The 13,021-nt window shown below is 40.8% G+C and overlaps 1 protein-coding gene across 1 annotated transcript in view; it reads left to right on the plus strand.

The window, feature by feature from the left end:
• The window catches only part of VEGFD (vascular endothelial growth factor D), a 39,688-nt gene extending 30,505 nt beyond the window's left edge, over nt 1-9,183 (plus strand). The window contains exons 4-7 of the mRNA XM_042456858.1: nt 3,335-3,483; nt 4,297-4,394; nt 5,776-5,971; nt 8,546-9,183. Coding sequence (XP_042312792.1) covers nt 3,335-3,483; nt 4,297-4,394; nt 5,776-5,971; nt 8,546-8,672 — 570 coding nt within the window. The 3' untranslated portion in view covers nt 8,673-9,183. The remainder of the gene's footprint in view (nt 1-3,334; nt 3,484-4,296; nt 4,395-5,775; nt 5,972-8,545) is intronic.
• Nucleotides 9,184-13,021: the final 3,838 nt, after the last annotated feature.

Consider the following 13,021-nt stretch of genomic DNA (forward strand, 5'->3'; position numbering starts at 1 on the left):
ATAATTTTAAATTCCAAGACACTATATGTCCCTTTCTTTTTGTAAAAAACAAACCCCTTTAAGAGAATCCTATTTTGGGAGAAAGGCAGGATATAAAATCAATCAATAAAAAATTATAGTGCAATAGTCCATCAGTGCATGGACTGCATTATAAGACTTTATAACTTTAAAACTTTATACATTTAAAAACAATTAAAATCACAGTCGTATCAGAGTGCTATAGAATCATGGAATCCTAGAGTTGGAAGAGACCCCAAGAAGGGCCCTGATCCAGTCCAACCCCATTCTGCCATGCAGGAAATCCAAATCGAAGCATCCCCAACAAATTATGTAATGGCGATGTCCATCTACATTGTAGAAAGACATACTTTAGATTAATGCTATGGAAAATCACCAACTTGAGTCCGTATATTGGGAGAAATGCGGAATATAAGAAAATAATAATAATAACAACAACAACAATATCTGGGTATTGTAGTTTTGTGAGACATTTAGCATTCTTTGTCAGAGAGCTCTGGTGCCACAACATACTACAAATCCCAGGATTTTCCATAGCATTAAAGTGGTGTCGAACTGGATTATTTCTGCAGTGTGCAGCCTTATTAGACTGCAGTTCCCAGCAGTCTGTAGTGCTGCTGGATGATGGTGCTGCAGTCTAGCATTGCCTGGAGCAGGGCCATAGGACTCAACAGCCCCGATTCATCATCTGGCAGAATTTGGGGGAAACTCCTTTAAAAAGGCAAAAATAAAGAAAATAAAAACTCTTTGCAAAGTAAAACCCAGAGGTCTTCCAATGGACTTTGCTTACAAGGCAGGAGGGCAGAGAGGCCCAGACCTTTGCAGCCGACCTTTCGTTGGCAACCCACTGAGACTGATTCCGTATATTAATTAATTAATCATAGAATCATAGAGCTTTATCGCATGGGGTTTAAAATGTTCCCCAGCGCGTTTTAACAGGGGCGTGCGGGGGGCGCGCATGGAACGCGATGAGCATGGGATGGGGCCCAGAACACGACTTTACCGCACGGGGGAACGCCGCCGCCGCATGTTCCCATCGCGTTCCAGTTCTGTTCCAGAGGGCGCCATTTCTGGGAACTAAAGCATCCCCAGAAATGGCACCCTCTGGAACCGAATTGGAACGCGATGGAAACGCGCAGCGGCGGCGGCATTCCCCCGTGCGGTAAAGTCGCGCTCTGGGCCCCATCCCGTGCTCATCGCGTTCCGTGCGCGCCCCCGCGCCCCCCCGTTAGAACATGCTGGGTAACGATTTAAACCCCATGTGATAAAGTTCATAGAGTCGGAAGAGACCCCCAAGGGCCATCCTGTCCAACCCCATTCTGCCATGCAGGAACTCTCAGTCAAAGCATCCCCATTGACATGCTGAAAAGGGGCCAGCTAACTGTATTTTATTTCATTTGTCTTTTAAAAAAGAGAAAAAACAAGGCTTGATGGAAGTGTCTTGCTTTTTTGATCACAGACCCTCCTCTTTTTTGTTGTTGCAAAAATCCACAAATGACTGTTTTTGAAAACATGAGTTCATTATCAAAAGAAATGTACAGAGTAGAGTCCGAGTCTCCTTTCTCTGGACTTCTGACATCTGAATTATTCCAAAATCCAAAACTGACCATGAGAGCATCTGGTCTGACCCCAACTCAAGGAAAATTGGGGATCCTGAAGGCTTAGATAAATTACTGAATTATTGAATTATACAAGGAATAGTGGTCTCAGGATTTCGCTGACAGCTCAGTGTACAGAAGCACAACATTATTTTTAAAATATTGTGTATTAAATTACCTTCAGCCTATGTCTATGAGATGCATATGAAACATAAATGGCTTTAACGGCTGGACTTGGGTCCCATCTCCAAAATACCCCATTAGACATATATAAATATACCAAACTCTGAAAAACTCCAAAATCCAAAATACATCTAGTCCTCAGCATTTTGGGTAAGGGAGACTCCAGCTGTAGTTGATAAATTATCATCATCATCATCATCATCATCATCATCATCATCCATCATCATCATCATCATCATCATCATATATTGTATATGGATATAACTGCTGAAAGGAAAGTCAGAAGTCACCTTTTCTTTCTTTTATATTTCCTTTTAGAAACTTCTTTCCTTCCTTCCTTCCTTCCTTCCTTCCTTCCTTCCTTCCTTTTTCTTTCTTCCTTTCTCCCCTTCCTCTTCTTTCCTTTCTTTTCCTTCTTTTCTTCAGTTCTCCCTCCCTTCCTATCATTCTTCCTTCCTTTTTTCCCTTCCTTCCTGTCTTCCTTCCCTTCTTCTTCCTCCTCCTCCCCCAGGAAGGGAGACTTTTATTCTGGCAAAAGCACAGGGGAGGAGGAGGAGAAGAAGGAGTGGAAGGACTTGGATGGAGAGGAAAAGAAAGGATAAGAAGTCACAGGGAGGGACCCCCATCCACTCCCACTCCCCCTCCCCTCCCCCCTCTCTCTGAGCCTCCCTGCTCCCTCCCTGCAGGGATGTAGCCGGGGGGGGATCTGGGGTCCGGACCCCCCCCCTTCCATTAGAAAAATGATGGTGTGTGCTGCTGCGCTGCCCACTCAAGCCCATTATAATGGTGGCACTTAGTCTGGACCCCCCCCCCTTCCTAAAATCCTAGCTACGTCCTGCTCCTGCAACTTTTGTCTTTCCCTTTTCCCTCTCCATCTGAGTCCTCCGTGCTTTGATGGAGGGAGGAGGAGGGGGAGGAAGGAGCTGAAAGTTCCAAGCCTGAAGGGGGGGGCCATCCCCCCAACCCCCCCCCCCCCGACTACGTCCCTGATCCATGGATGGTGATTGGGAATACAGTGGATTGGACAATCCTAATTTTAGTGCTTAGTTGTATATGTTTATTCTTTAGGATCTTCTCTAGTTCTTTCATGGCTGCCCTTCCCATTCCTAGTCTTCTGATTTCTTGAACTGTACTATCTGTTCTGGTCAGTGTCTGATCCAAGGTATGAGAAATTTTTATTTAGATGTCCTCATTCTCTAGGCTGAATTTGTGAAGATCCTCTTTGTTTTTTGTTTTTAATGTTCTTCAGTAATCCTGCCTTTGCACATTCTTCTTTGACCTTCCTTAGTAATTGTTCCAAGTCTATGTTGTCACCCACTAGAGGTATGGTGTCATCTGCGTATCTTAGATTGTTGGTGTTCCTAATACTCAATTGTAAAACTATACTCATAGACAAAATGAATATTCACTCTGAATATGAGCAACAGTGCCCAGTTTTTACTTTACTGACCAGGAAAAGTATCGGAGGAGACTATCTAATAGTGGAATTAATTATAGTCACAGTAGTTTTAAAGTATTATTTTTCATCTTTACAGCTTTTTGAGATTTCTGTGCCTTTAACGAATGTTCCAGACCCAATCCAAGTTAAAATTGCAAACCACACAGGATGTAAGTGTCTAACAAATGTTCAGCGCCAATCATATACTGTTATACGAAGGTCTGTCCAGGATCCAGAGGTAGATCGGTAAGAGACAGTAAATTTCCCCCTCTTTTTATTACCCTACCTTAAAGAAAGAAAGCATAATTAACCATCAGATTTTTCTGCAACTGTAAGATTAATGCTTTCATAGTTTATAGATAAAAGTATGCACTTCTCATTTCTAAAGAAAGATCAATTACTGCCTGGGAAAATGTTTCATAATACAGTATAAGGAGAGAACTACTTCTAGCAGCAGTGTTTAATTACCATGGCATCTTCAATATTTATGAAAGTCAAAATTGACAAGGCAGCTGTGATAAGTTAAGAAACAGCAGGCTGCAGGAATGTAGTTGGAGGCCCTAGTTTGATGACTTAGCAAATGTTATTCCCCGAATTGTTCCTTTGATGGTAATGAGGTTTCTTGTCAAATGATCCTAAAGTTAGGAATGTTCAGAAGCTGTGTGAGTACAGAAATTGCCAGAGCTTGTGCCTTGACGTCGACTCTGACTAATGGTGACTTCTTGATAAACTTCCTCTGAATAAAAAGATTTTTTCAGAGGAAGTTTGCCATTGCCTTACTCTAAGGTTGGGAGAGTGTGACTTTAACCAAGAGAGCACACTCACAAGGAAAATGCACAGGTGTGTTGTACTGGTGCTGATTTCTGAAGAAAATGCAATCACATCTCATGGTGCATCTTTGCCCCCTTCTGGTAATATTTCTGTTGATGCCCATCCACAGAATACACAAGCATTGGGGGGGGGGTACCTGGATCTCACGGACCAGATTTATATTTATGTGATGATCTATGTTCTCATTCTGTTCTTAAAACATTTGCTTTGTATTTTGTTTTCATCCAGCTGCCCCCATATAAACAAACTGTGTCATGAAGGATGGATTTGGGATAGCAGTAGATGTGAATGTGTTGTCGACGAAGACCATCCTGGAAGAAGGGAAGGTACACACTACATTCCTAGCACGTGTTTCACAAAATGACAAAATAAAATCATTGACCATAGACTGTGATTCTTATGGCTGGTCTTTCTTATATCAAGCAAGTACTGTGTGCAGTGCCTGGAAAAGAGAATGGAATATTATAAGTATATAGGCTGGAGAAATCTGAGAGTTGCGATGTTCACAATCCAAGTACTACATGACCTGTATTATGTTAGTAGCAGACGTCTGAGAGTGTTTGGAGCTTTCCTTTCTTGAATAGTATAATAATAATAATAATAATAATAATAATTTGTTTTATTTATATACTGCTATTCCAAAGATCATAGCGGTGAACAGCAAGTAAGCTAATTTGCCCCCAACAGTCTGGGTACTCATTTTAGCAACCTCGGAAGGATGCAAGCCTGAGTCGAGCTTGAGCCTTTTGCTGGTCTTGAACTCACAACCTTGTGGTTTCGAGTGAATGGCTGCAGTACAGGCATTTAACCACTGCGCCACCAGGGCTCCTATCAGGGCTGTAGCTGTAAAGGAGACATGGCTCCACAAATAAGAATTCTTTCCCCAAAATGAAATTTTCCTACTCTTCCTAAATTTCTAGGACTACAGAGACTGAGATATTGACAATCATGCACACCTAGAGCACAATTTTGGCTATGTTTGCATTTCCTTGACAACTTTGCCTTCTCCTTTTTTTCTATTTCTAAATGCTCAATTAAAGTTTTAAGTTACTTCAATGCTAAAAATCTGGGCACTGTAGAAAAAATTCATTCTGTAGGGGCAAAATTCTTATTTGGGAAGGCAATGCCCTCATCCCCCCCCCCCCAAAATAGAAAACAAAATTCCTTTGAGACAGAGGTGGCTAAAACAGAATTTGTGATATGTCATAGGCAACTGTCTGTTCAAAGAGACTCTAAATTCCCACTAGATATGCTGAAGTTCTTAGAGTTCAACCAAAATAAACCAATATGCATGGCTTTCAAATTTTATAATTATTATTAAGACTCTGAGTTCATTTCTGCTACAATATTAATATAGCATATACAATATTAATTCCATCGTTCATAATAACTATGTATTTAGAATACTTATACTCAGTTTTAGCGATATATTGCTGAAAATTCAAATCTTATTCCATTGGATAGGCCATAGATCAACCTGTTTATCAACCTGTGGATAGATTAGGCATTTTATCTATTAAATCCAAGACTTTTTAATAAAAAGCATTGCAGGATATTACCTTGGATTTACATCTGATTTTTATGACTTTTACCAGTCTGATGAACTGCCAACATTTTGAGAAGGTCTTTTGTTTGAGTTGGGGAGCCAGTAGCTTGTAAATCTTTCTCACATTCTTTCTCTCCTTAAAAACGTGTCTTTTATGCCAGGACTGCCTCCTCTCGCTGAACTTGCGATGTGTGCACCAAATATGGACTTTGATGAGGAAAACTGTGAGTGTATCTGTAAATGGAAGTGCGCTGGAAATTTATTTCAGAACAAAGAGAACTGCAGCTGTTACTTGTGTACAGAGAGCCAGGAAAGCTGCTTTCAGAAACACAAGACCTTTAATGCAGAAACATGCAGGTAAGCTCTTCACTGGATTTGAATCTAAAACAGCCTGCTTGATCCATGTCTGTGGTTCCTGACCGATTTCTCTCTCCAAGCTGGACTTCATGTTAAATTGGATGTGAAACCTCAGGCCCTAAGGTTAAATCTGCCCCAACCCCTGGATTCTCAGTCTTCCCCAAACAGCTGTACAGTGTGAGTCTCCCTTATCTGAAATGCTTCAGACTAGAAGTGTTTTGGATTTTGGGTTTTTTTTATTTTGGAATATTTCCATATACATGCGGTGATCTCTTGGAGATGGGACCCAAGTCCAAGTATGAAATTCATGTATATTTCATATATACCTTATACACATAGCCAGAAGATAATTTTATATACTATATTTTTTAATAATTTTCTGCATGAAACAAATTTTGTGTACACTGAACCATCAGAAAGTAAAGGTGCTGCTATCTTAGCCATCCCATGTGGACATTTTTGAATTTTGTGATATTTTGGGTTCCCAATAAGGGAGACTCACCCAGTTCCCGCTTTTCTATAACATTATTGTATGATAAAGATTTCCCAGATTTCCATTCTAAGACTTTGAAATACATGTCCTAAGACTCAGTTACTGGCAGCATGAACTTTCAATTGAAATATGTTGCAATTCTTGCTCCTGCCTTTCCTCTTTTGGCTCTGCCTACCCATGATCCTTGAGAACTTACTTAAAATTGAACCCAGCCTATGGAACAAAAGAGATCCCAACCCACCCATGTGCCAAATGATGCTGTTCAATGGGTATTCTCTTTGCAGAACAGCCTTCCAGAACTTAGAACCTTTGAGATGGGTTGGAGGGAACAGTGATGTGCTATCTGTGAATGCTGGAAGTTGCAAGCCAACACATCTGGAGGGCACCAAGTTGGGGAAGATTGTTGTAGAATTTATATGTTCACATCATTTCAGTAAAAGAACCCAAGCAAACAAACAAACAAACAACTCAAAACAAAGTAGAGCCTGAAGAGTCTGCTCATCCATCTCCTAGTCCATCTCTTGGTATTTTCTGTGTATATGCATTTATGAATTTCCACACTACAAGGTGGTTGGGTCAGTGAAAACAGAACATCCTTGAGTATGCATTATGGTAACAGGATGGAGACACACAGAAACAGAAAAGAAAAGAAAAAAGGAAAAACAGAGTAGTCAGGACAATGGTCTGTAGGAAGATATTGGTATTTAAAATATCTGGTAGGATAAGAGCTCTTTAGAGAAGTTTCTGGCAGAGAGATTAAGGAATGAAGACACATACAAGATTAGTTGCATTTTCTTCCACCAAAATCAATAGGACATAAGATTTTAAACCATAACTAATTTCTCCCACTGATTTCAGTGGAGCCTAAATGCAACTAATTGTTTTATTTAATGGGTTTCCTGTTTTGATGTTGTGCTGTGCTGTCTTTTAGCCCATGCTTTTACATTAATGGTTTATTAGCTTCTAATTGTACAGTTTAAAATTTTCTCAACCTTAACATTTTGTATATTTGTAGCTATATGTGATTTTATGTGCACCTCTTTTTATACTATGTTTCCTTGAGTCTTGCTCTTGGCTATGATTGATTGGTTGGTGGGCTGGTTGATTTGCAGACAGAAAGGTATAGATGGCCAACTTTTCCTACCCCTGCTTTAAAAACCTGGGATGTGGGAGAGCCAAGCAGCTCTTCAGTCCAGCAGGCCAAAGATAAACTTTCTCATCAGAGCAGAAAAAGAAACAAAACTCTTAGCCAGGATACAGAAGGTCAGAAGGCATCCCATGGTCAGTGACGTACCTAGCATATGGGACAGCCAGTTTCCAACAACAGAGATTGCCTGTCTCTTTGGGACCCCAGCAACCTCCAAAGAGTTGGATGGTGGTGGCAACTCCATATATTCCTACCTCTTCACTGCCTCTCCTTCCTTTGCCTACCTTTCCCACTGTCCCAGCAGCCTTTTCCAGATCTGGAAGGGGTGCTATCCAGGTAGAAAAGTTAGGTGGAGGAAGGAGAGGAGTCCATGGCCACTAAGGTTCCGTGGGTGACAAATGAGAGGCTCACATTGCTCATTGATGGTGACTGAACAAGCATCTCCTTTCTGCACACACTGAGCAGTGGCATCACTCCAATTAGAGCATTACCAATGCTGCCCTCACCCCCTGTAGCTCCTATTGATGTCAGTGTCCATGGCTCCAAAGAAGGCCCTATCTAGTATCACAGGCAGATGCACCTCTGTCAGTGAAACATGTAGAAGAAAGCGTCCCTTACAGATCTCAATGAATGAGTTGTGTATATGGAAAGAAAAGGTATTTAGGTGTAATGGACCCAAGCCTTGTCCCCAGTAAAACTGGAACCCTTGTTTTTGGTAAACTTATTTTTTAGGGTGGAGGAACTGCAATATAAAAACATATGTTGAATCATTCACAAATCCAGACCACAAAACAGCAGTGAGAATCTAGCTGACTAAATGGACAGAATATAGGTTACATTTTCCCCCAAACAATAAAAGGCAGGGTCTTTAATCCTGCCCAGATCACATTGTATGCTTATAGTTTCATTTCTCTTAATTTCTTGTCATCAACAGTTGTGAAGATAAATGCCCGTTCCAGTCCAGAATGTGCCCACCTGCACGACCGGTTTGTTCAAGGCACTGTCGTTGCCTGAGAGGAGGAAGAAGCCCTTATGGGTCCCAAAGCAAAGAAAACCCTTAGCTGTGCTTTTATTTCCTGTATCAAACACCACACTGCTTTGCAAAGTAGCTGCCTGTCACTATATTAATCATGGGTATATGGTTGACTTTACTGGTAAAAACACAAAATCCAGTGTGTATTCATGAATAAGGTGGATCTGCAAAGACATTGTCATCTAGCCTCAGACCTCTGCTGCCAGAAATTATCTTTATTCTGTCAAAGGTCCCTAAAAAGGACTTAAATTATTGTAGTGTGGAAAGAAACAGGTTATGACTGAAAGAGAGAGAATAATCACCCTGCAGCTTGGAAATGTTGAAACCTGTTTTACTGCCCTTTTACCCCATAAATATCACTGAGCATATGCCTTTAGGGTAATACTTTCAGATCTGCCGAAGTTCCTTTCCCTAATGCAATCAGCACTGAATATTTGATCTACTGTTTGTCTTTTTTTAGTATTTGGTTTTATTGTAGAACTACTACCTGATGTGACATATTTAAAATGTATATAGGAAATAAAGGCATTGATTATTAATATGGATCATCGTGTGTAATTCCTAACAGAAGCCTAGATAAGAAAAAAAGTTAATGTCAGACATATAATTTAGTGCATTTTTGCCATTTCATATACATGAAATTACACAAGGAATTTTGGTACTTAGCAGAGCTGCTCCCTGTGTACCACCACACCCCTTTTAAACAAATAAGACTAAATAATGTGGTAAGAGAGTCGTGTGGTTTGAGCCCTGGACTATGACTCTGGAAATCAGGGTTCAGTTCCCATTTGGCCAAGAAAATCCACTGGGTGACCTTGAGTGAGTCACATATTCTCAGCTCCTGAAACCTGGTGATAGGTTTATGTTAGGGTTGCCATAGATTGGTAGTGATTTGAAGGCACACAACAAGAAGACAAAGACCCTGTACAGGCCAGCACTTTGTGCCAGCCTGGGGACAGAGTCGGGGCACAGCGTCTTGACGACTGACACCCAACTCTGCCCCCCCCCAGGGTGCCCTGACTCTAGACAGCACACAGCATCATGATGCACCTCCACTACTGCATCCAAATGATACAGCATCGAAGGGGTGCCATACAGCCATGTGGCTGTGATTATGGTGCCCTTTGAAGGGCGCAAAAAGGAGCTGCATTTTGCAGCTCCTTTTTGCATTCTCCAGAGGCTGGATTGGGGCCATGGTATGAGGTTGCTGCCACCCCTTCACGGTGGTCTGTACCGCCCCTAAATGCTCAGAACTTGTATTAAGAATTTCTACATCTATGAGCTGCTTCATGGATACATGTAATGCATTACTTAACTGATGTATGTACACCTGTTTTCTATTTACTTACTGGATATTCATCAATGTATCTGCATGCAATCAACATAGGGGAAGGGAAATGGGATTGTGCTCTTTGATTTTCTTGCATTGGATTGCTTTGTGCAGAGGAAATCAATCAATGCATGGAGATCAGGTACATAGCAGTCCACCTTCATCCTGAAGTGCTTCTTCATCCCTCTTGATACTACCTTGAGTCCCAGTCTTGGGGAAAAGGTGGGGTGTAAATAAAGTCTGTTGTTGCTGTCATAATTGCCATTATTTACAGAGAAAGGAAAGATCTGCATTACACATCAAATAGATGATGCCTCACTAAGTAGAATAAGCTGGAGGTACCAAAGGCAGTATGCGGCTTGATCACATTTTATATCAGTGAATCAGAACACTTTGCCATCTGAAAGGCATATACGTGCACACACAAACACTTGTACCATAAAACTAGTAAATCTAGACCCTAAACTTCAATTCTTAGGAAATTAATATTTTAGGACTACATCTCTAAACATGCAGAATATACTAGGTTTAAATCCTGCAGTCTCCCAAGTAGAGCTGTGAAAGAGTTTTCTCTAAAATAGTGGAAAGACTGTCACGGTTCCCTGCTACAGGTACATTTGTAAAGAGATGCCTGCTTCAGATGAGTTGGAATCAGGATGACCAGATGTCCTCTTTTTCCAGGTCATGCTCTACATTTCAGTCTTCTGTCCAGGAGGAATTTCAAAATGTCCTCCATTTTGAGCATGACTAAGAAACATGAAATTACCTTTGCGTTTTATTTGGTAATGACCTACATTTTTCTTGAATACCCTACATTTTACACTGCCTTGTCCTTCTTTGAGGTGAGGACATCTGATCATCTTGTTGGAGTTTGTCACAGATTCTTGCTGCAGATGCATATGTATTTAGGTTGTTGTTGCTGTTCTGTGTCTTCGAGTCATTTCCGACTTTTGGGGACTTTAAGGGGAACCTATCATGGGCTTTCTTGGGAAAATTTGTTCAGAGAAGGTTTGCCCTTCACTTCCCCTGAGGTTGAAAGTATGTGATTTGACAGAAGTCATGGCTAAACTGGGAACTGAACCCTGGTCTTGAGAGCTGTAGTCCAACATTGCAATGACTATGACATGCTGGCTCTCTTCTGTTGAAAGACACCTGAAAAACTAAATCCTTGTGAATATTGGAATTCCCAAATCACACCCCCCCTTGGAAGTCCAGCATATGTGTGTAACAATATTGTTCTGGGATACAACAGTCCCATTAAGGGCCAGACTACCCATTATGACACTACAGAAATAGTCACATAGATCTATATACCATCTGTGGCATATCTACAATATTCTGTCTGAGCTAGGAAGCTCCCATTGATGCTAATAGACTCCCCAGCTTCCCTTTCCAGGATGAATAGCAGCTTTAGAGGGGCATTTTTCATTGGTGGCAGGGAAGAATTAAATTTCATTTATCAAAGTCATTTTAAAAAGTAGACATTACCTGAACACATTTAGCCTCATGTGTTTTGGATCCTAAATCAATAGCAACCCTGGTGAAATTGGTGATGCTGCACTTATTTAAAACAACTAATAAGAAGCAGGGCTTGACAAACAACATGAATGGAGCCTACCAGGCCTATTTAGATCAATGTACACAAATCAGGCTGTGGGCTATTAATCTTTATTAATGCCAGGAAGGTAATGTGAGCATACGTTCATCTCCATGCATTACAAAATGCTTTCCACTTTGAGCATTAGTTGAGACAAATGACATCTACAAATAATGCCCTGTCATCTGGTTTCACTGCCAGTCTCTCGCATTAGGATTCAGAGAAAACATCAATGGAGGAGATGCAGAATAAAATCTGTTTTGAGTTAGAGGGAAAAGGATACACCCTATAGCTAATGAGGGATGACTGGGCAATTTAAAATGATACAACACAGAATTTGTAATTGCTTATGCTCTTTATTTTTCCAGCTATTGTAACATTTTCTTCATATATATAGTACTAACAAGTACTGTATAACTTTTCTCTTTTTGACAGAGAAGGTCTGCTAAATTCTATCTTAGCTCTGCCAGAGGCTTATACAACTGGCCCCCAATTTTTGCGGGGGATCTGTTCCAGACCCCCCGCAAAAATGGAGCCTCGCACTTATTCAAGCCCCATAGGCTTTAATGGAGAGCGCCCCCATGCACGCAGCAAGGATACGCATGTACAAATAGCAGAGGTTGCCCCTCCACATATATTTAAGGCCACGGATCTCAGATCCGTGCATTAAGAGGGGCGACTGTATAACCCAAATACAGTCAGTCCTGGGTGTCCTCTGGGGGTTGGTTCCAGAACCCTCCATGGATACCAAAACCATCAATGCTTAAGGTCCATTACGTACAATGGTGGAGTAATATGGTGTCCCACATATAAAATGGCAAAATCAAAGTTCGTATTTTGGAATTGTTTTGGAGAGGGAATATTTTCAAGCCATGGATGGTTGAATCAGATGCAGAATCCATGGATATTTATTTATTTATGTATTTATGTATTTATGTATTTATTTATTTATTTATTATTCCATTTTTATCCCATCTTTCTCCCAATTTGGGACCCAAGGCGGATACAACTGACTATACTAAACCATTTTCTGCGGACTATTTCTCCTTCTCTATTGATACCAGTTGCTTTGAGAAACAATATCTGGAACATGGGATGCAAACAAACTACTAATATTAATGAAATTACAGGTAATCATATACTATCTCTTGTCTGTCCCACCACTGTCTCAGGCATGCATTTCAGTACTATAATTTCCCAACTCCTGAGCATAATAAAATTCCAATTTAAACCTATCTACCTCAACTCAGAGGGTTTCAATGGCCAAGCAGGGATTCAGACCCTGGTCTCCAGAGTCATAAGCCAATGCTCCAACCACTACACCATGCTTGCTCTCAGCTTATGATTTACACCTGCTCTTTTCAGTCTTATTTTACAAACAATAATATGCAAAGTCTTGTTTCTTTCTTCAGAAAGAGCATACTAACAGAAAAAAGATCTCCCAAACATC

This window comes from Sceloporus undulatus, chromosome 3 (genome assembly GCF_019175285.1).
Source record: "Sceloporus undulatus isolate JIND9_A2432 ecotype Alabama chromosome 3, SceUnd_v1.1, whole genome shotgun sequence".
Lineage (NCBI taxonomy): Eukaryota > Metazoa > Chordata > Lepidosauria > Squamata > Phrynosomatidae > Sceloporus > Sceloporus undulatus.